The sequence below is a fragment of the Simochromis diagramma genome, unplaced genomic scaffold (genome assembly GCF_900408965.1).
Source record: "Simochromis diagramma unplaced genomic scaffold, fSimDia1.1 OVJJ01000822.1, whole genome shotgun sequence".
Taxonomy (NCBI): domain Eukaryota; kingdom Metazoa; phylum Chordata; class Actinopteri; order Cichliformes; family Cichlidae; genus Simochromis; species Simochromis diagramma.
Window position 1 is genome coordinate 3,702,599 of NW_024387520.1, and position 22,734 is coordinate 3,725,332.

The 22,734-nt window shown below is 37.3% G+C and overlaps 1 protein-coding gene and 1 long non-coding RNA gene across 4 annotated transcripts; one reads left to right on the plus strand and one right to left on the minus strand.

Moving 5' to 3' along the window:
- Positions 1-1,271: 1,271 nt before the first annotated feature.
- Positions 1,272-14,051, minus strand: LOC120726145 (arrestin domain-containing protein 3-like). Of its 3 annotated transcripts, XM_040019499.1 has the most exons (7): positions 13,728-14,050; positions 4,994-5,051; positions 4,741-4,903; positions 4,535-4,631; positions 4,202-4,455; positions 3,544-3,906; positions 1,272-1,522 (listed from the first exon to the last, which is right to left on the minus strand). In XM_040019499.1, exons 1-6 carry the CDS (start codon positions 13,981-13,983, stop codon positions 3,589-3,591), a joined length of 1,146 nt encoding a protein of 381 aa, XP_039875433.1. In that variant the 5' UTR covers positions 13,984-14,050; the 3' UTR covers positions 1,272-1,522; positions 3,544-3,588. The 3 variants fall into 3 exon arrangements, with proteins under 3 accessions (XP_039875433.1, XP_039875434.1, XP_039875432.1); XM_040019500.1 differs by having other exon boundaries at positions 1,272-3,906; positions 4,762-4,903; positions 13,728-14,051; XM_040019498.1 differs by having other exon boundaries at positions 1,272-3,906.
- LOC120726146 lies at positions 7,366-11,726 on the plus strand. The gene is made up of 3 exons (XR_005694282.1): positions 7,366-7,817; positions 8,165-8,257; positions 10,527-11,726. It is a non-coding gene; the product is annotated as an uncharacterized LOC120726146 (long non-coding RNA).
- Positions 14,052-22,734: the final 8,683 nt, after the last annotated feature.

The following is a 22,734-nucleotide window of genomic DNA, read 5'->3' on the forward strand; positions in this document are numbered from 1 at the left end:
TTTGGAGGTGGAGGAACACCAAAGTAATTGCTTAAAAGAGCTTTGCTTCTTCGACATCTTTAAGAGTTCTAAACAAATGTCTGTCCTCCTCCAGAAAATCTTATGTACGCAAATGCGCGTTGCAACTTCTTATCTGGTGCGTGTTTTTTATTTTGACAGCACATGCGCACCTGCGGACCACTTATGTGCACCCCTGGTTATCAACTTGAGTCAAAGACTGAGTGTTAAAAGACTCTTTATCTTAGTCTGTGATGTGCAAAGAGCTTAACCAGACTCCAGAAGGCTGCAACTGCAGTAGCCTTGTTTTGGTTTTAAAATCTTTGTGAAATTTTGCAAGAAGTATTTCTGAGGTTTCTTACCTCACATAATTCTATGAGGTTGTCAGCAAGTATATGTTTCAACAAGAGAGTGGAGAGAAGGATGCAGCAGCACCAGAAAGTTGTGAAGGAGGTGCAGCTGAGAGGAATCACTGTGACATCATGGTTAGAGAGCTTTCCTAAGAGCTATTCAGTCTTGTTTTATGTAAAATTGGAGGCCTGCTCACCTTATTAAAGTGGTGTCATTGTGCCATATTGACAAAGGACACCTATACAATAATGTTCCTCATGACTTCATTAATAATGAGCTACATTGTGCACTGTGCATTTCTTTTTGCAAGCTTGTTGAGTACATGAAGTGGTGTATAATGCCTCAGTTATTATTCACAAAATTGATCTTCCCAATTTCCTGAATAATTTTTTAGACATCATTAAAGACGTTCCCTTTGTTTTCCAGTTTGCAAATGCTTGCAAATACCTGATTTTGAAGCTTGTGGAGAGATTGTGATGCTGTTATGTAATATGTTCAAAAGAAAAGTTTCTAGAAACAACAACCTAACCTTAAGATCTTATTAATACTTTATTCAAACTTGAATTATAAATGTGAAAATCTAGATTAGTGTTAAAAGATGCAAAGCATCTAACCAAATAAACATATTTGGTTAGAGGAGGAGGGTATCAATATTTGAGGGTGTTTTTGCACACCGCATTTGCTTTCTTTAATGGACTGCCTTGAGCCACTAAATTGGCCTGAGCTAGTTGGATGACTCCAGTCACATCTCTCTTATGGTGCAGTAAAGGGAACACCTGTCAGCCAATCAATGCTTCCTCTTTTGAAAGGTGTGCATATACTAGATATCTGTAGGCAGTATACCTACTGAACTAAACATGGTGAATTAGCACTTTATCTTTCCTACATTTCTGACCAACTGTAACTTTTAAAAGTATTAAAAACTCTTTTAATTGATTTATTCCCATTTTTAATTTCCTTTCATTCATCATATACAAAGCTCTTCAAATTACCATTGCATATGAATTGAATTCTATAAACAAGCCTGACTTCCCATTGCTTTCTTAGCAAGTGGTTACATGTTAATCTGTTTTGCACAGGCAATGCAGGTTCATCACAAACAGAATTGCAGTTTGAATCCACTTGTAGTCAACACACTGTTTGCTGATGCAGAGCTTAACCAAATCACTGTGGCCTAAAAAAAAAAAAAAGAAACAGTTTTAAGAATGGAACTTATCACTGTGCTTGCAAATGTTTCAACTAAACTGTTCAAAGAGTAACGACCTATCACGAGACAAATGTCTGCTCTTTCTGGGAAATTACTGGCATAAACAAGTGTCTCATGACACTATTATGAAAGCCACTGACAACACAAAAGAAGCAAAGGTTAACACGGTTACAGTGTAAGAAAGACAATTTGTTTTAAAAAGGGGGAAGTGAAATTCACAGAAAAGAACTCAATTAATAAATCAATACCAGCCTTACAACAGCAGCCCCCCACCCCTACATATTGTGGAACAGGTAGTAGACACTTAATATCCATAATATCCACACCAATAATTATATTAAAATAAAATAAAATAAAATGATTAGCAAGAAGAACCTACCTAAAGTCCATAGTGCTCCTCTTGGGAAAGCAAATGTGTTTAGAACAACAAAGCATTCAGACAATGCTTGTGCAAGACAGGTGTTATAAAAATAAACACAATAAAATAAATAAATAATATAAAATGCCTTGAGACAACTGTTGGTATTAATTAATGATATGTAAACATAAGAAAATACACCTAAGTCAAGGGGATGAACCAGTGTTGTGTTTACAAATGACACAGAAAATAAGCAGAATGGCATACCAAAAGCACAAGCCACAACTCACACTGAATTTTTAACAATTAAATATTATTAAAGATAAAAAAAAAAAAAAAAAATACTCTTAGTATACTAAGTATAAAATTGTGAAAAGGCCTCCTCATTTTATCTTAAATGAATGAGCATAATACTAACTAACATAACTAACAAACGTCAAGTCAATTTTATTTTTATAGTGCATTTAAATCAACAGTGGTTGAACCAAAGTGCTTTCCAGGCAATCGCATGTAAATTGAAATTTCAATAAATAAGACTTAAATGGACCAGCATAATAAAAATGAAAACCTAGCAAAAATTACAACGATGATAACCAGTTTAAAACTTATTATGGGATAAAATTATAAAGAAATTCAGAAAATAATGGAAAAAAAAAAAAACTTACAGATACATACACAGATAAAATCTAACAAAGGAAACATCAAGATAAATCGAAACTTGGATTTTGGAGTGTATGATTTTGTTAAATTGTTAGAAAGGGTGGCCACCAGAAGGAAGCCACTGAACTGCAACAGACCCTTTATTGGCCTCTAGTCTTTGTGTGGAAAAAAAAAAAAAGTAAATGAAGTAATATAAGTAGCATAAAAAAGTATGTTCTAATATGTATTATAAATACAATGTATGCGCATCTGGATATGAACTTATCTCTGTGCTAGTAAATGTTTCAACTAAACCTTTTAAAGAGTAACAACCTATCAAGAGACACATGACTACACTTTCTTGGAAATGCCTGGCATAAACAAGTGTCTGATGACTCTACTATAAAACCCAGTGACCGCAGACAAGAAGCAGGTTTTTTTCTTTTTTAATATAGTGGCAAAATCACAACAACAGTTGCCTCAAGGCACTTTCTATTGTAAGATAAAGACCCCACAAAAGAAAATGGAAAACTCGAATTATCATGGTTGTAGCAAAGACAACATGAAGGTAAAATTCACAACAAATCATTGGCTTACTCACTGTTCACCTGCAGGCACATACTCCTGAACAAAAACAAATAATTAAGTGAATGCCAGCCTTAAAGCAGCACCTTTTCCATTCCACTTGCAAACTAGTTATCATCATCAGCTATGTGCTGTCTTTTCTTTGTTTCATTAGTACAGTATGAAAAACTCAATTTTTTTATGCAACTATGAGTTCTCTCATGTGACAACAGCTATAAGGCCTCATGCTGTCCTGCTAATTGACCAACAAGAAGCTCAGCACCCACCAAAGGCACACACATGTGGTAACCAATTTTCTTGTCTCTTATCTCGGCTTTCAGAATTTTACACTGTCGTCTGTTTTCCAAACCCAACTGAAGATTCATTAGCCCATACTCCCAAGAGCTATTTTTGAGGTGTGACTTACTATTAACATTTAGTTCATTCATTTTCTCAGTATCCAGTTGAGCTTCTACGGTTGTTCATTTTGGTGAGGATAAAGAGACGTATACGATGGAGGTGGTTCTTCCTGCTGAAACTGAGGCAGAGCAGTAGATCCTGGATATTGTACTGGGGGTGATGAAAACGCTGGAGCTGAGAACTCATATGGTGGGGCACCTTGTGGCCACTGGTTAAAGGAAGTAAAGTCGCTGTAGCTTGGAGCCCCAGCTGTCCCAGATGGGTAAGGCCCCAGAGCCTCCCCAGGCTGAAAGGCAGCAAAACTGGGAGGAACGATGACCAGTGGAAACACAACCTCTGGATCAGTGGCAAAACTAATGTCCACATACACCTAGGAAACATGTCAGTAATAGATTAGTAAACATCTGAATCAAAGTGCAACATATGAAGCTACTGTTTCAGTTATTTGTCATAAATAATTTATATGTTATTATTCAAATTTTATGCAGCATTTTGCAATAGTAGTAGTTTAATTAGGTGTTCTGCAGTAATTTTTTGTATACATTTTTTAAGAGTTTAGGACACGTATTTTACGTGTCTATTACTTACCTGAAAATGTTTACAAACAGATGAAGTTTAATTTCTAAGGTAATACTATATAAAAGAACTATGACTTTGTTTCATACCTTGATGTAATATTCCACTGAGATGATTTCACAGTTATGGAGAATGATGACATCAACGGGAATCTTCACTTGGCAGGAGACACTTTCCTCTGAGTTTGGATTTATATTGTCCCCGACCTTTTTAAATAAAGTTTTCTCACTGGACGTAGAAGAGCAACCAGCACGGTACACTATTCTCTCCTGGAGTTTGAATTTGAGCTTCATGTCCTTGGAGGAAGAGTTGCAGATTTTGGTGGCAACAGATAAAGTTTCACCTGACAAAAGCAAATATTATAAGTAAACTGCATTGTTAAATGTATTTACATTAGATTTTGCAAATTGCAAACAATTTACCTGGAAAACAGACTGTTCTGTTAATAGTAGCAGACATTTGGACCTGTCCCTTGGAGAGACCACTCATCTTTTTACTCACTGTACTAGATTGTGGACACTATAACAAAACATACAGACAAACATTTTCCAACACAACTTAATGCCTCACTGAATTGCATTTTTAAAGGTTACAATACACTTTTCCAAGTATAGAATTTCTAACAAACCATTGCAGTGTTTGCCATTACTTGAACAGTGTGTAGAAATGCCTTAGAAACAAACTTGATCTCTTTTTGTACTGTAGAAGGCCATCGCCAGCTCCTGGATATCTTTGCTTCAACCATGTAGACAACTTTTCCATGGCATCCTGTAAAGGATGATGGCATGTTCCTATAAAACAGAACCATGGTATAATGCATTTGTTTGTAAAGGCAAGTTATGACACAGTATTGATGCTTGCAGCCAGAAATTCCCACTTACCCCTCTGGGATTTTAAGCCTGAACTTAAAATAATGGACCCCTTGGGGAAGTGAAGTGCCTGCAGGAGAAATGTGATTAAACTTTTGAGAAACTCTTGAATGGTAGGCTCTTAAATGCAACTGCTGCTTTCCAAGATCTGCATCAAGCCTAGTTACAAACTAGAAGATATATTTGATAAAGAACTTCACTGTAAAAAGTCTAGACTTGAATCACGTTCAGTAAAACTAAAAGAAAATGCAGACAACTTTAAACTCACCTTTGAAACTCGAGTGCTTTTTTTATATTCCTGTTTTAAACTTTGCATTAAATGCATTTTTTTAAGAATGGCATTGGTTTACTTTTGTCTGTTTCATTTAACTGCACATCAGATTAAATCAAATATTACAATGCTTTTGGTTCTTTTTTTATTTATTTATTTTTTTCTGCTTGTGACATTTTAAGGTTTTTATATGGCAGACATACTGAATGATCATAGGTAGGCAATGATAACTAATAATAGCTGCATTTTACTTTGGGGAGATTTTCATTTAATCTATGTGATGTTTAATGTTTCTCCTATCAGCAAAAGATCATCTGGAAGAAGGGAAGTTGGGACAAATCCCTGGAAGGGCTGTATCAGGAATGGTATCCAGTATAAAAATCTGTCAAATCAAATATGTGGATACCTCTGCTGTTGTAACTCCTGTGGTAGGTTATGGCCATACTAACTTGTATACCTCAAACAGAACTCACTGAAGCATCGGTAGTTATATCTTACTTTTTCTACAGTTAATTAATACTCATGTCTGTATGCACTGTTATTCCTGTTGTTTTTGCACACACTTTTCTAATTATTCTTAACTTCACAGAAAACTCTTTTAAAAAAGCAGGGATCTCTAAAATGCATGTACACTCTAAAAAGTAATTAATGGGATCTTTAGTCATTACTTACATATATATGTTGTTGTGAAATGAAAAATCAAGTTCATAAATACTGTTAGACTTCCTAATTAGAATTTTTATTTTATTGAGTTCGGGTGACACATAAATTATGCCTCTTTACTCAATATATAATCGTGATTTGTCTGAATTTAAAATCTTCTTTTAATCAAAAAACAATATAATTTTAAGTTCTGTCGATGTAAAATACAACTTGATGACGTGTAAACAGCTCACAGTTCCCTTCTTCTACACAAGCGGACATATTCAACAGCACGTGTTCAAGGTTTATCAAGAGCTGTGTTGGTCGCGAGCGGTGAGTAATTTTATGCGAAATTACACATATCTGCAGTCGCTCTGGATTTTGTTAGTTTACTTTAAAACAACAACGTAACATACATCTTAGCTTGCCCCCGTGTTTGTGTGTTTTAATATACACACAGCAGCTAATTCCGCGATAGCATAAATTGTTGGGCTCTTTTTGGAAAATTTAACACTGACGTTACTCTAATGCAGACCACTGTAATTGTCTTATAATTTTTAAAAGATAGCGGACGTTGTTAGCCCCGGCGCAAACTACTATGCTAACGTAGCTAGCCAAGCTAAGTTGTGTTCACTGTGATTTTATTTTTGAAATGTGAAATTTATTTTTTGAAGGGAAGCATTTTATGTTAGTAATTGTTAAGAAACGCTTCTAAATTTTCGTAACGTTACTGGGTGAAGTTCAACCCCATTGGCTTCTGCGCAGGAAGTGCGGTCGCCATTAGTCCGGTGTGTCTGTTGACCGCTAAGAGCGGTTTTTCACCGGCTGCTCGGCCTATTTTCACAGGTAAAAGACCAGACTTAAGTGCACTGTGCCGCATATGGTAGGCTAGTTAGCTGTCCCTAATTTTTGGGTACTTTCCGTGTTTTGTGGAGACGTAGAGGCGACGTGCATTGGCACTGGCTGTAACATTGATATGCCTCAATAAAGGTTGAAAGTAAGAAAAAAATCAATAGCGGGCCGCCATCTTGGTTGGGTCCCCATTCGCCACCAGTGCATTTTTTCTACTGAGGAATGTATTCACCCATGGTAAATAAGGAAAATGTTTAAATATTTTTCCAAACAGATAAGGCAAGAAAGGTCAATAATCCCACATATGGTTTCAGTAGTATGCCAGTTTTTGCAACACTAGGGTGCACAAAAATGACCATAGCTGCTGACTCAGCATTGATTCCAATTTGGTTTTGGAGAATGAAATGAAAACAGATCAAGTGGGATTATTGACATTGTAGCTTGTGTATAAAAAAGTTTGGGGTTTTTTTTCGTATTTACTGTCAGAAATGATTCTGTCCTGTCATGCCACACCTTATGTTTGCTTTTGTTGATATATATATATATATATATATATATATATATATACACACACATTTATTTATTTTTTTGAGTTAACACATTCCTCAGTAGAAATACATGCACTGGGGGCGAGTGGAGACCCCTCCAAGATCGCGGTCGGTGGGGATACATGCTCCAACAGACTGGCCCAGTCCATGTCACCTCTATGTATATTTGATCTATGGAAAGCCACGTTAGGCCTTCCAGCACCCAGTGTATTCAGGTCTATGTAGTTTTGAATGTTTGGTTCTAGCTCACACAGCTTTGACAGGTGAAACTTATTCACTGTATTGAAGACTCACAGGTGAAGTTGAAAATACCATCTTTTGTATTTTTGTGCAGGCACAACTTTCTGGTGTTATACACTGTCCTGGCGTTGCAGATCTAGGGGTTCCAGTTAAGACGTGGTCAGCCTTCTAAAGAAAGTGGGAATCTCACCGAAATATTCAGTTACTTTGCTGTGTTTCTTGCCAGGACAAAGGCTCAAACCATCATCTTCTCCTGGTATCGAATACCAAGGGACCTTCTGAAGTAAGCTTTAACAAGTAAGCTTGAATTGAGTAATTCAGAATCATAAAGTATGGATTGGCCTTGCAAAATCTGTAAATTTGCAACCTCCACTAAGGAAGAGCTGATGAAACATTATAGGTTACGCCATATCCCCAGTGTACAGCCTCTGCCATGTCCTTACCTAGATTGTTTTTGTTCATTTAAGTCATGGGGTAGCCTAAAATCACACATATCAAGGAAACACTCAACTCACTCAACAATGAGAACCTCTGAAATACTCAGTTTCTGTTGTCAGTTCTGTAATGTGGGCACATTTTCCACTGAAAAAGAGTATTTTGAACACCTTCTATTTTTTTTCTATCAATCAGGACAACACAGTTGAAAAGCGCAGAGAAATTGCTATTCGCTGCCTCATAGTCTATCTTGGAGAGAAGGAGGAGGATCTTTTCAAACAATACAGCGTAAGTACTTGAGTTGGTTTTTAATTTTTTGTTTAGTTTTGAATGCATGTCTCTGTTGGGTCTTTGTGTTTTGTTCATTGGATTTTCTGTTCAGGGTTGAGTATTTAAGTCATTCAGCGCCATAGACGTCTTTAGACGTCAAAATGAATCCGAACGCTCAGTGCCATAGACGCCTCTTGAGCTTTTTATTGAATTGAGAAGGTGGTGGAGTTGATTACATGGATAAAATCCCACCAGCGTGACAGTCGGCTCTACTGAGAACGAGTATTGTGGCGCGATTTTTGATCCAGCTCGTCATTTCGAGCTTGAGGTGTCTGCAGCCTGACGTCATGGTTTTTCTAGCGATTCCAGTCAACATGAACCGGATTTATCTGACCAGTATCTCCTGTTAGAAACTTCTGAAGGCAGCAGGGACCAGAATAATGAACGATTTGCTGCATAAAACGCACAGAAATTGTTGATAGACGAACCGATGGCCGGGTGGGGGGTGAACAGACTAAGTCGCGCACTCACTTGTGCACATGCGGGAGTAACACACACACACACAGACTCTCTGAATCATAAATCAGTCGCTTTTTTCTTATATATTTTTCAAATGTTGAAATTGTCTATAAACAACTATTTTTATACAAAAAAAAATCTGCCAAAAGTACATTTTTACAGGTGATTTTTTTACTTCATAGTAGTAAAACATAGTTGAGATGTTGCATGAATCATTGAAACACGAAATATTTACATCAAAGTCACTGATCTGCTAGAAAAACCTATTTACACAAAGCGCTTTTGATCCAGAAACAGGTGTTTTGTCATGAAAGTTTCTCTTTTCTACTGCATATTTCTAAATAACAGAGGTAGAAACATTTTTTTTTGCTGCTGAAAGAAGAGAGACTCATTTTTGTCATGGTGGTTTCAGAATTCACATAGTCATAGAACAAAATATTCTGTGAGCCTTCAAAATCAGTGAAAAAGCTAAATATCTCTGGCACTGAGGGGAGTATGAAATCTGAGAGTGGCTGGCACTGAATGAGTTAAGGGACATTCCAACCCTAAGTGAAGATATGTCTATTGCCATGTATAAGTGAGAAAAAAGCATTTCAGAATTACAATCCGAAGATGTTTATTGCCATTGTCATTGAACATAATTTGCTGAATAGAAACCTGTTTCCATGATAAGGTGCAACATAAACACACAGGATAAAAAATTTTGTAGCCAGCGCAGTCATTTTCCTGATCTGGCAGCAGCTTTAGCAGAGCATAAACAATGGAAGTGAGTGGCAGGTACTAGCATTTTGTGTGCAAAAGTGATTAAAATCACTCAATAATGATACCAAGTATTCCTGGGGAGCTCAACAATCATGCTGACTGCAAATGAAAAGTATGAATTGACATGAAGGATTTTCAGGAGCCGATTTAGACTTGGGACTACATTACAACAGAGCACTGCTGTAAGCCTCCACATGGTTATAACACAGCAGTTGAAGCCACTGCCGACCAGTGTCTATAAACCAACATGCTATTTGTGCAATATTTCTTCAACAAATCAAAGACCCATCCATTGTTACTGCAGCTTACCATGCTTGTATAGTAGTGGCTGTGTGTGTTTGTTTATGGAAGCTGGAGGCTTTTCCAACTGTTGCGTTATATCCATGCACCATGCAGTGGATGTTTACAGCGGTGTTTGTCATAACTGCAATGTAGTCTCAAGTCTAAATCAGCTTCTGCAAATCTTCCGTGTTACTTTTGCACTTTTCATTTGCCGTGAACATGATTACTGAGCTCCCAAGAAATATTTGTTTTCATTACTGTTTTCATTTTTGTTAGTCATTTTAATCACTTTTGCACACAACATGCTAGCACCTGCTATTCACTTCCATTGTTTGTGCTCTGCTAAAGCAAATGGATTGCTTCCGGATCAGGAGAATTAGTGTGCTGTTTACAAAAGGCTTGTTTCTCACTTTCTAACTGTGGCAATATGGCAATAGATAAAATTTCACTTAGAAGTGGAATAACCCTTAAAAATGATTTATTAGATTTTCTTTTCAAAGTGGAAAAACAAAACTGTGAAAAACAAGACATTTTTTCTTTTAAACGTTGGATTATGGTTTAATTTAGCTTTTAAAAATTACAGAATGACAAAGTAAAATCACTGAAAAACACAAAAGACAACCTGTTTTAGCTTATTTTCCTACCTGTAGTAGTTCATTCCCTTATGCACGTCATCCTTGAGCTATGTATTTTATACATCCTAACATTTAATTTCTCCTACAAGGATGAGGAGGAGCTCAACGCAGACCTTGCAATGCAAATCATGAAGATTGCTATCATTGGTGATGGGCCTCCAACCATCATCGTTGAGGGATCCAAGATCCTGGAGAGGATTGATGTTGCCAGATCCTGTGCTTTGATGATGGGAGTAATCTACGCTCTGAACCTTACCTATCCCAAGCAGCTGAAATTTACCTTTGAGGTATTTCAAAAGCTATGCCTTGAGCTTGATGGACAAAAAGCCAGCTCTAAAGTAATGAATCTTAAGTTTGGTATTTTCTAGAGCAGACTTGATAGACCATTCGTGAGTGAGTTTCACAAAAACCTTATTCCTGCATTTCTGGCACTACTTCATTGTGTTTTACTAAATTTTAAAGCGCTGTTCTTAAGTCTTCTGAGTTAATGTTTTGCCGTGTCTTAAATGCTGTTATTTGCACATTTTTAAGGAATGCGTTTAATTTCTCCCATGACCTGTGTTCTGAGAGTATTGGTGTGTTTTAAAGTTTGTGTAATGCCCTCTTTAGCTGGCCTTAATCTTGAGGGTGAAAAGTCAAATATGGAAGAGAATCAAGAATACTTTGTAAGAGTGCTGACAAAGTTGAATGAAAGAAGCTTTGCTCATTTTATGTTTAAATTAATGCATTTAATGTATAGCAGCCTGTCATCTTTTGTTTTGATTCACTGTCACATGTTAAAGTAAAAAAAAGAGGATTCAAGTAGTAGGTTTTATTACAATTTTAATACTCAGTTCCTTAAGTTTCAGCGGGCAATTTGTGTTCTAGGAAACTGAAGCCCACAAATCTTGCACTTCGCACGCACGTTAAAGAATTGTGATTGTTATTGTAATTAAATGGGTCTAACTCATTTGAATACATCTGTCTGAATTTCTATTCTTTCTGAGCACCAGGTACGAGTCCCTTAGCTGATGTCCAGGTATTTGGCATCACATCTGCCGCATTCAAACAAATACACACAACATCCATTTCTTTTTTCTGAAGGTCATGACACAAGAGCACACACAGCCCATGTTAAGGCTGACGTTCGTTTGGGGAAAAAAGTGATCGACAAGTTTCTAAGGTCTTAGAACCTTGACTTCTTTGTGGGCAGGCACCACCATGCATGAGCCTGCCTACGCGGTAGTCATGGTTATAAGACACAGCCAAATGATCAAGGTTGTATTTTGGAGCGAATTAGCCTGCTGGGAAACAGGTAGATGCCCTTATAGAATCTCCTGTGGGACCAAAAAATTACTACACTGTAACCAAAATATCATATTTGACCAACATAAATACTATTTATGCCGACAGTTAAGTTCATTTTAATTATAAATGTGTTTTATTTTGATCAAAAAGTTACTTCACCATACATAAATATAATCTTGGATCAACTTAAATTCCTGTGTATTTGTTGACAATTATTAAGTTCATGTTACTCAGAATGTGTTTTTTTTTGTGGCCAAAAAGTAACTTCACTATACATAAAATTCACGTTGGATCAACTTAAATTTTTGTGTTCTAGTCGAAAATTATTAAGTTAATTTTACTTAAGAATGTTTTTAATTGTGGCCAAAAAAGCTACTTCACCATACTCAAAAATATTGCTTTGAATTAATGTTATTCTGCCAGAAGTTGGTTTAACTCAAAAATTCTAGTGGAAAACGTTAACATGTTTTTTTTATTTGAACCAATGTTTTACTTATTAGAGTATATCACCATAGTGTCTTTAATATTATCTCTGCAAATTGGTAACATGTTTTATTTTCAAGCCAGTCTGCTAGTTTCTAGCTAGAAGACCATGACAACCATGGATGTAACCAGCCCGGTAACCTGGCCATTACCAGGTCAGTAATATTTTTTTTACTCCCCCAAAAAAAGATTGGCACCTATCAGTGTCTGACACTGAAGATGACTTTAACTTTGAAAAGACTCTATGAGAATTCTGCAATATTATAATCTATCCTACAGTGCCTGTGACTGGGTTGTGTTTAGTGAGTTAGGATAATGCAAGACTCACAAGGAATGATAACTGAGAAGAGAGAATCAGAGGTACAGTGGGACCAGAGCCAATGTGAAAGTAGGTTTTTGCTTTGAGCAATTTAAATTTCAAGAGAAGGACGAATTCCATTCTTTATTTAGTTGTATATACTCAAAAACGCCAATGCATGTATTTCTATATACACAGTTGCTCCTGCAAAAGATGGAAGCTATAGAAAATGTGCTTTGAGGTTTTTATAATTTCTGGTTGAAGACTACTATAACTCTATGATATACGGTCTTATGACTCTACTTTTAAGAGCTGTAGCCTTATAGGAAGTAGCTCAATCAAGCAAAGGGTATCCAGTGTTGATTGGTTTATTAGCTGAGCTAATTAAATATAAATAATGTTATCTCTGGATGGTAGTGCATGAGATTTGCCTTCTTGTTGAGATGAACCCTTGTAACGGATTGAATAAAAATATATTTGGTGTCTCTGTATCAATAAAGCCATGCAAAACATCGGAATATGCTGCTATATATCGATCCCCGCCACCTGGTTAATAGTTTGGCAAAGTATAAAAACTGACAGAAACAGAGTCGAGAAGCACACGGCAGAAGTGTATAGACATGGCAATAAATAGTGCAGCCTAAGGGGGAAAGTACCATTTATAAACACATGGGGTGATCAAGGAGTGTAACAGAAGAGGGAACCCTCAAACAGTTGCGACTGAAGTAGAAAAGAGGGTCGAATTCAAACTGGTCACAAGACACGGAAGACAAATAACAGACAAAACAGGAAGGGAGACGCAGGGAAAGGCAGACATGTGAATAGTTTGACACAAGAGGATTCAAGAGAGGATACGCAAACAATTAAGAGAATTACAGTCTAAAATAACAAAACATTCGAAGTGTGGTGAAATGGTTAAAACATCCGTCTTTCGCGCGCACAATTCTAGCTAAATCATAAATCCATCCGCTTTGGGGACTCCTTGGGGAATGACAGCAGATTAAAGCACCGTCCTTTATGGAACTAAGAACTAAAATTTTAATGAAAATTGAATAGCAGATGACAACCAAACTAGAAGCGCAAGAACAGAATTATCATAATATACAAGGATTACATGAATAAAACTAAAAGAAACCAGTGATCATAACAAACTCATTATATTGCCATGAGGAGTGAAATGGCAAAATAAGGTGATTTCCAAGTTCTAAATAAATAAACCTACCTTTAGCATTTTCTGCAACTAAGAGTTCCTTCACCTTGAAATATCTCCTATGATCACTGTACGATCTCTCGTCATCTCCACTTCCTTCAGACCAGTGTACGTTTGCGTCTCCTTTGGCCTTTACAGAAACGCTCTTGACTTTGATGGCTTTTGTCAGGCTGAAACTAACTGTTCCAACTATAGTATCTCCTTCAGAAAAAGTATCGCTTTCGTCGATTGTTCCGTAAGTCACATTAAAGTCTTTTATCCGTGACATTTCAGAGCTGTCAGTGAAATGCTTTTCTCAGCACTGACTAGCAGATCCAATGGGCGTGACAGGAGGCTCCGCCTATAGAGTGACGTCGTGGGCTTTTTTTTTTTTAATTTGACATAGTACCAAAAAGTGTGAGACATTTATTACAACAGCCCTTTAGACAATAAATTTAGCTTATGCACCATAATGACCAACTAGACATATTATTGGGATTTGCACAGTTTAAGATAGCTACTTAATATTGTTCACTAAGTTTTTACCAAAGTCACAGTTTATTCACAGATTTTATTTACATTTACTAATCTGAGAAACACTGACATGTTGCAAATGCTTTTTGGGATCCATAACTAAACTAAATGCTGTTTGAAGAACGACTTTTCAGCTTTTCAACCCTTGTAACAGTAGCACCTCATTCAAACTCCTTTTGATCAAAAGAAGTAGCCTGCTATGTTTGGGTGGGCAGCTAAAAACTCTGGATGCAAGTTTCCAAATGGTGGTGTCACGCAACAGAAAAACAACAGTGCCATGTATCATGGCATGTAACTGATGGCAACAACAGTGCTAAGCACAGAACCACCGTGCTTCCCTCTGCTCCCTTTTGACTGAAGGGATAGCTGGGCAGTCCATTTAAACTAGTTAAACCAGTGGTTTAACTGGTAAAACTAACTTTGACACCAAGTTAGTTTTAGCTCATAGCTAAACTCTTTTTTTTTTTCATAAGTTCTGCGAACTAACTAGAATTTACCATGTACCACCATCAAAACCAGTTCTATGGTCTCCTGCTGATCATGCTATAACACTTACTTTCGCCTAAATTACCTGATGTTTTTCTTTTTTTAAAAATGCAGTAATTTGTCCGCCACAAACTGTCCCACCAGTTTTCATTCATCATATCCTGTCTTTCTAGGTTCAAAGTTCTAGGTTTAAATCTCTTGATCAGATAAGATCTTTCTGTGTCGATTTCCGAAGTCCAGCTGCATACTTATTGCCTACACGTGTACTACATCTTTGACTACATGATAGCAAGGAGAGGCTCCAGCCCCATCCATTGAATTGCAAACGACGCTAAGAAAATTGATGGTTGCTCTTATAAACTCTTGCACAAAGACCCCCTCCCACACAATAAGATGGTGATTCAAGGAGGGGTCCCGTGTCTATAAGTCACTTTAAAAAAAAAGAGTGTAATTTGAGGAAGTAGATTTTGTAGGATATGAGTTCATGCAGGATTGACCTGATATAAACAAAACAACATGAGTCAGAATTTCTATGTCTTGTCAAATCACAGTGGTTTGCTTTAACAGGAAGACTGGCTGTATTCTATGATCAGAGAAAATTGCTCAAAAATGCACCAGACCAAATTAGATGCTGTGGCTAAAAGGAAGGGCATTGTAATCAAATCACCAGGCTCCAGCTGAAAGAGATCAGGTTGCAGCTGAATAAAGGCATGTGGGTATGTTGCATCCTGTAGCACATTTTGCATACATTTTATTTTATAATCAATCATTGTCTAAAAATTTGTTTCACAATAGTAAGAAAAAAATTCAGCTTACAAAAGCTTTTCAAAATATTCTTTCTTTATCATTTATCCAAGTGAATGGGAAAGGGGATAGTCACAGCTCTCTTCCAATAAAGAGTTATGTCCTGGTCACAACCACCGATTCAATCATAAACTTAAACGAAATGAAGAAATACCCATAATTTAACCCATAATTACCTCTATATTAACACATATATATGTTTTTGTTACTGCAACATTGTAATCAAGGTGGTTTTAAACTATCGCATGTTAAAATGTGTTATGGAGTCTGACAGCTGCTGATAAGAATGACCTGTGGTAGCGCTCTTTCCTACACTGTGGGTGTAAAAGTCTACTGCTGAATGAGCTGCTCAGTGCTCATAAGGTCTCATGCAGAGGGTAGGAGGTGTTGTGGAATGTAAGGAATGTAAACATTTGTTTTGAATCCATTTTAATTCAGCCTTATTGAATTTAGGTTTACAAATGCCCTTAAATCATGGAAACAGACACAATATTAGCACAAAGCTACACATTCAGCTACATTTTTTTGAAAATTCCAACAAAGGACAACAGCAGCAAATGCAAAAAGAAGACAAATGAAGACAGCTGTGTTACGTGCAGTAACACCGTGTGTGTGCATGTAGTGTGCTCTCTCCTGTGATGTGGGTGCCAGGTCTTTCTTATGGCTTCAATAAACAATTGATACTGTTATAAGGGTAAAGAGCTGAACTGTCTCTCAATAGGCCAGCGTTCTCAATCTCTAAGACGTCACTGGGCAGCAATTTAAATGATTATGACACAGTCAAACCAAACCTTACCTGTTTCCATACAGCAGTGGTTCTTAAACTTTTTACATCATTCCCCACATGGCAGGAATAAATATTTTCATGCCCCCACCTAAACAAAACAATGACAGAAAAGCCTAGCTGCAAATTTATTAGATAATAAGCTCTTTCACAATGACTCCTTCAGTTATTTTTTAAACAAACAACTTTCATTTCAAACAACTATTTGTAACTTTTGTCACTAGACTGCTTCATGAGTCTGCACTACTTCTTCAAAAAAGCAACAAGTTAAACAGAATGTGAACATTGCCAAACACGGAAAAATAAAGTTCAGTCTTAGTCTTATAAAAAAAAAAAGTCCAGAAACTTGTGAAGAGAGATGAAAATGTATATAATTTACTGAGAGTTTAATACTATTCAGTGGCTGCGGTGAGCCTGTTTTTGACTGCAAAGCTGTGGCGGGGCATGGAATGTGGCACGGCTGCGGGGGAGGCGGACGCACCTGAGCGCAATCTTGACTGGCTGGCTTAAAACGTAATGAACTGGGTCCTGTTGTTGTTGTTGATGTGTGTAGACTGTAGCCAAAAAGCTGCAGCCGCATGTGTAAGTCGACAGCCGCAATAAAAAAAGGTACTGTCTGAGGTGCCCCAATCCTGGGTTTCGGCACCACTGTAAACAATGCACAACGGACCCGTCCACATGTTCGCACTTTTCAGTACACTTCTTTATTGCAGCTGTTACATACGCAGCTGCAGCTTTTTAGGGGATGCAGCAGATGCGCATATTATTAACATAACTGCCGTGAATTTCTTTGTTCCACCGTAAAAGTGCCTTATCAACTCTTTGATGGACTAGACAGAATGAGACCAGTGGAAACACTGGGTGGAAGGTAAAAGAAATAATCTAGGAAACAGTTGGAATTTGAAAAAACATACATAAAATGATTTTCTTTTATAAAGATATAAAGATATTGAAATAGGAAAATATATTCATTTAGTGTGTCCATTATCTAACTGTCAGCGTGTGCAAGCAAAAGCAATTTTATTTATTTCTTTTTAGATGTTATAGCGAAGGAGTGTGTGGATGGCATTATTGAGTGGGAGGAAGCATCCTCTGAGTTTGGATTGAGTGTCCCCAAACATAGTATTCAAAGTGGTTTCAGTCAAGCCAGTGGCAAGATGAATTATTCTGTCCTCCAAACTGATTTTGGTGTTTTAAAAGAGAATTTGTAGATTTTGAAAACAGCTATCACATAGCCAATGAATGCTTGACTAAATAAATAAATAACAAAGCACACCTGAAAAACCTCCAATTAAGTTTTCATTTAATTTCCATTAAAACTTTGTTGATCCCAAAGGAAATTGGTTAAGGCTGCCGGTATTTCAGCGCCATTTTACCCTTCTGACCACACATGCATTACACAAACATCACACGAGGAAGACAGGTTGGAGAAGTAGAACAATAGAAATACAAAATATGAGGAACGAAGAAGAGAAAAAAGAACTTTGATCAGTTTGAGAACAGAAAAAATCACCCTAGCACATATAGCACATGAATCATCACATCTCACAACATAAAAGACAAGTACATCAGAAGTGTTTGTAGGGGTGACTGTATATCAGTGTCTGAGTACGTGTGTGTGTGTGTGTGTGTATCCTGTATCCAACTCATGAGACGGTCTCCTTTCACCTAGTTAAGTGAAAGTCAACAATCCCCAAGTTGATGCAGGTGACCTTGAGGAAGTAGAAGGATAGGGCAGAGAGTCAACACAGTCTTGTAATCTGGGGAGTATTTGTTCCAGCTCCGGATTTCGAGCTTCCAGTTCGTGAGAGAAGGCCAAATGATAGATTGTGATTGTTTGGGTTTGGTGTAGGGCGAAGAGCTGCTTTCCAGTTCCGTAGTTGCTCTAATGTCTGTCACTGGTCCCAATTCTAGATCTCCTGTTGCAGAGCCGTGAGCTTCTCTGTGATTTAATCCATATCACGTTCACTAAACACAATCTGAGTGCTCATGGCTCTACCCATCGTCAGTCATACTGACCAGCCTTGTGGGATCTTGAACAGCTGTGACCGCTTTTCATTATTTGTTGATAAGCCAGGGCTGTGCCAGTTCCAATCAGCAGGAACCCAGTTATCATGGTTCTGAATAGATAGGTAGGTGTCTTCAACATCCTCCATTGAGAGTGCTGCCAGAGACATGATACGCCACTCATACCTGGCAGCAAATGTTCCCACAGGCCCACGCCCAGATTTCTCGTCAGGGGTGTCAATGACATTTAGGCATTTATTTTTTTAGAGAACAAGACGGAGAGAGTCTCTGAGAGTTAGAGGAGACTAGACAAAGACAAGGGAAGTCAAGCAGGAAGATAAGGGAGGGAGAGGAGACAAGAGAAAACGTGACCGCCTCCGCTGAAAGCCAAGAGCCCTAAATCATAAATCATGTACATAAATATCTGATTTTGCTTTCTCAAAATTCTGAAATTTAAGGATTTTGTTGACTTCAGCACTGCACGAACAATGTACAAAGCAGCAAATATTGAGAACAACTCTAATAACTCTTTTCTCAGTTGATTTGGCCTTGAATACCTCCCCTGCCTTCCATATAGATAGCTCCGGTGAAATCTGCAATAGATTCTTGGAGTTCTTTATTAATAAGAATTACGAAATGCTTCGATTTGCGTATACCCTGTCTCTGTATGATGTCTCATTAACATATACCTGCTCAACTGCTTTTGACCAGTTTGAGCCTGTATGTCTTAACCAAGTGGAAGATCTTTGTAATAGCATAAAGACATCATCCTGCCCCACAGATGAAGTCCCAACACATTTTCTAAAAAAAGATTATTAAGGTAGTCGGCCCTGACATTTTAACTATTTTTAATAGTAGTCTTAGCTCTGGAATAGGACCAACTGGATTCAAGCACGCTGTAGTGCAGCCAGTACTTAAAAAAACAAACCTCGACTCCTCTGTTCTTGCTAATTTCAGACCTATTTCCAAGCTTCCGTTTCTGTCAAAAATTCTAGAAAGGATTGTATTTGAGCAGCTACAATCCTTTCTAAATAGTCATAATATTTTCGAGAAGTTCCAGCCGGGCTTCAAAACCCACCACAGTACAGAAACTGCCCTCCTAAAAATACTTAATGATATTTTATTAATCACCGACTCAGGAGACTCAGCTGTGCTCCTGCTTCTAGACTTAATTGCAGCCTTTGATACTGTTGACCACAGCATTCTGATCTCACGTTTGGAGCAATGTGGTATAAAAGGCATCCCTTTGGAATGGTTTAGGTCTTACCTCTCCGACAGAACTTTTTCCATGAGTCTTGATGATTTTATTTCTTCCCCAGCCCCTTTTCCTTGTGGAACCCGCAGGGTTCTGTATTAGGCCCAATTCTCTTTTCAGTCTATATGTTACCCCTAGGCCTAATGTTTAGGAAGCATAACATCTGCTTTCACTCTTATGCCGACGACACCCAGATTTATCTTCGGTTTAATAGAAACACCTCCACTCCCGTGGAATCCCTATTCAAATGTCTTTACGAAGTTAAAACCTGGATGGCCTCAAATTTTCTTACCTTCAATGAGGATAAAATAATTATTTTTGGACCAAGCTGTAATTTCAATGCCCCAGATTTGGACTTGTAAAAATCTGGGAGGTTTCTTGGATAGCAAACTTACATTTGAAAAATAAATGAATTCAGTTGTTTAGTGGTCCTTTTTTAAATTACGGCTCCTATCCAAGGTGAGATCATTTTTATCCTTTAAAAACTTGGAACGAGCAATCCGTCCATCCGTCTTATCTCAACTGGATTACTGTAATTCACTATACGTTGGTGTCAGTCAGTCCAGCTTGGCACGGCTCCAACTTGTACAAAATGTTGCAGCCCGCCTTTTGACTCATGTGAAGAGACACCAACATATTACTGAGGTGCTTGCTTCCCTTCATTGGCTTCCAGTGCGTTTTAGAATTAAATTTAAAATCTTACTTTTGACTTATAAAGTGCTAAACGGCCAGACTATTTGTCTGACTTTTTGCTGCTTTATACACCCTCCAGAGCCCTTCGATCAAGTGATCATTTACATCTTAACTTACACTAGTCTAGGATGGTTTGTAAAGGGGATCGGGTGTTTGTGGTTGTTTTTCTTTTCTCTTGTTATTTCAGTTATATTTGTATGTTCGAAATAAAATTATTCTATCTATCTATCTACCAAACAGACCCAGTCCTTTTGTCATGGTCCTGTGTCTGGTGACCAAGTGTTCATGTGCTTTGTTTGATTTTGGTTAATATTTCTTGGTTTTATATCAGTTTTTTTGTGTTTGTGTGCTTATGTTAGTTTTTAATCTCTAGGTTTTGGACTGTGTTAACTGGTTAAAAGGATAGTTAGATTCTTTGAGTGGTTTATGGTTTTATTGTATTTTCATGTATTCATGTTAAATTGTTTAGTTTCTTGCTATTAGAGATTATGTTTTACCTCCATCAGTGTGTGCCGTTAGGTCTAATTTGTCCCAGCTGTGTTACCACCTGTTCCCCATCCTCTCGTTGTCCTGCCTGTGTTTTTAAGTCCTGAAGTGTCATACCCTCACTGTGCTGTTTTTTTTTTTTTTTTCTTTCTTCTCTGTGCTTCTAGTAAGGTAGTATTTCTGTTTTTGAGTTTCTAGTTCAGTTGTATTTCATGTTCGTACGTTCTCCAGCAATGAAGCTGCCGCCTTTAGTTTGTCATTCTGTCTCAGAGTCCTGCGTTTGGGTCCTACATCCTGCCTGCCACAGCACACATCATGACACTTATAATGTAGATGACATTTTTGTATGTGACAGGTTAAGTATGCATGTCTGTGATGGCTGCATGCTACGTTAGGGATGTTACTCTTTTGTACACCCTGGTTCTGTCATCAGTACCTCCCACAAGTATTGGCAGTAACCTAAGCACCATAACAACAAAAGCAGTTGTGAATGTGCAAAGATGCTGGTGAATAATATTATTAGCGATATAGACCGCAGTTGCATAGGTTATCATAGCTATAATGGCATTTTTGTAGATTACCAGTATGCCTATAAATTTAGTAATGATTAAGATCACCTCTGTCCAGATTAGCCCACATTATTTAGACAAAGAAGTTCCACAATTCTATCTAATCATGAGCAGGTGGAGGTGGAGTGATTAACAGTTTCAGAGCTTGGTACCACAGCTGAAAAGCGCTGTCCCCACTTTTCATAGTTGTTATTAAATACATGATGAATTTGACCAATAGTTTAATACTGCTCCTTTGTACTCCGTAAATATTGAGGGTACAAAGTAGAAGCAAAATAATTATGTTATCTGTGAAGTAAAGCTCACATATTTGTTTCCTCATAAACAATATGACCATAGTAGGTTTATGCCTGTCACGAGTACTGGGAGACAGGCATGTGACAGGCATTACCTTCTGTCTTCCTATTGTCATTTTCATTTAAATCACTGACCTGAAAATGGTTGCAGATCAGGTCCCCATGTTTGAAGCAACCATTTAAGAGACAACAAGATCTTGCTTTCGATGCACACATTTGGGATAATTTTGGTTGTACTGCAGTCTCCAACCACTATTTTTCCTTGCTTGACTTTAACATAAGACATCCAGGTCTTCATCATCTGCTTGTACACAGGGTCTAACAATTTGTTCAATGAGTACAGATAAATTCAGATAAGAAAGTCCCAATGAATCACAGATTTCTCTGTGAAACATTCATCCACAGAGTTTATGTGTGAGATTTATACATATGAACTAGTTGTGAATGAAGTCCATTGTCTTTTGTCTTTTCAGTTTATTATCAGTTATTTCAGTTTATTTATGTATTGGTCAGAATTTTTTTTTTCTTTAAGTAGCTGTGCCTATGATAGTGTCTCCTCCAGGAAAAATGTCATCATTGCTGACCGATTCATAAGTGAGACTGAAGTCCTGTATTGGAGACATGCTAGATTGTTGGTCAAATGGACTGCTTTCTTTGATGCCAGCCAGCTGAATTTACAAATGATTGTCTGCCTTTGCCTAAAGCATGAGGTTTAAAAAAGAAAGAAGAAAACATATCCAACTGCCTAACCCATGTAAAACAGTTGCAACATTTTTACAACATTGTTTTAAGCAAATCACCTCAGCTATTGCACAGCAGGAAGGACTTGCGCAATTTTGGTTTGGTATTCAGAGGAAATCTGTCTTCAAAATTGTTTGACGGCCAAGGGTATTAGACTAGAACAAGATTTCACACTGTTAAAGAGAGTTGCCTGATAAGATTGAAAAAATCAGATGAATGAGATTACTTACTATCAGTTTGACTATTGTGGACATGCTCTATCATATAAAATTTTTTTATTAATTACTACTATTTACAAACATTCAAAAAATAAACTTTACATAACTTTATTCAGCTCTACAACTCAGAGAAAAAACTGGCAGTTTGCAAAAAAATAATATTGTAA

Coding starts and splice junctions, on each gene's coding strand:
- LOC120726145 (XM_040019499.1), bottom strand. CDS start 13,983: ATGTCACGGATAAAAGACTTTAATGTGACTTACGGAACAATCGACGAA. Junction 4,904..4,993: donor AGGCTTAAAATCCCAGAGGG/GTAAGTGGGAAT, acceptor TCTGTTTTATAG/GAACATGCCATCATCCTTTA. Junction 4,456..4,534: donor CAGAACAGTCTGTTTTCCAG/GTAAATTGTTTG, acceptor TGCTTTTGTCAG/GTGAAACTTTATCTGTTGCC.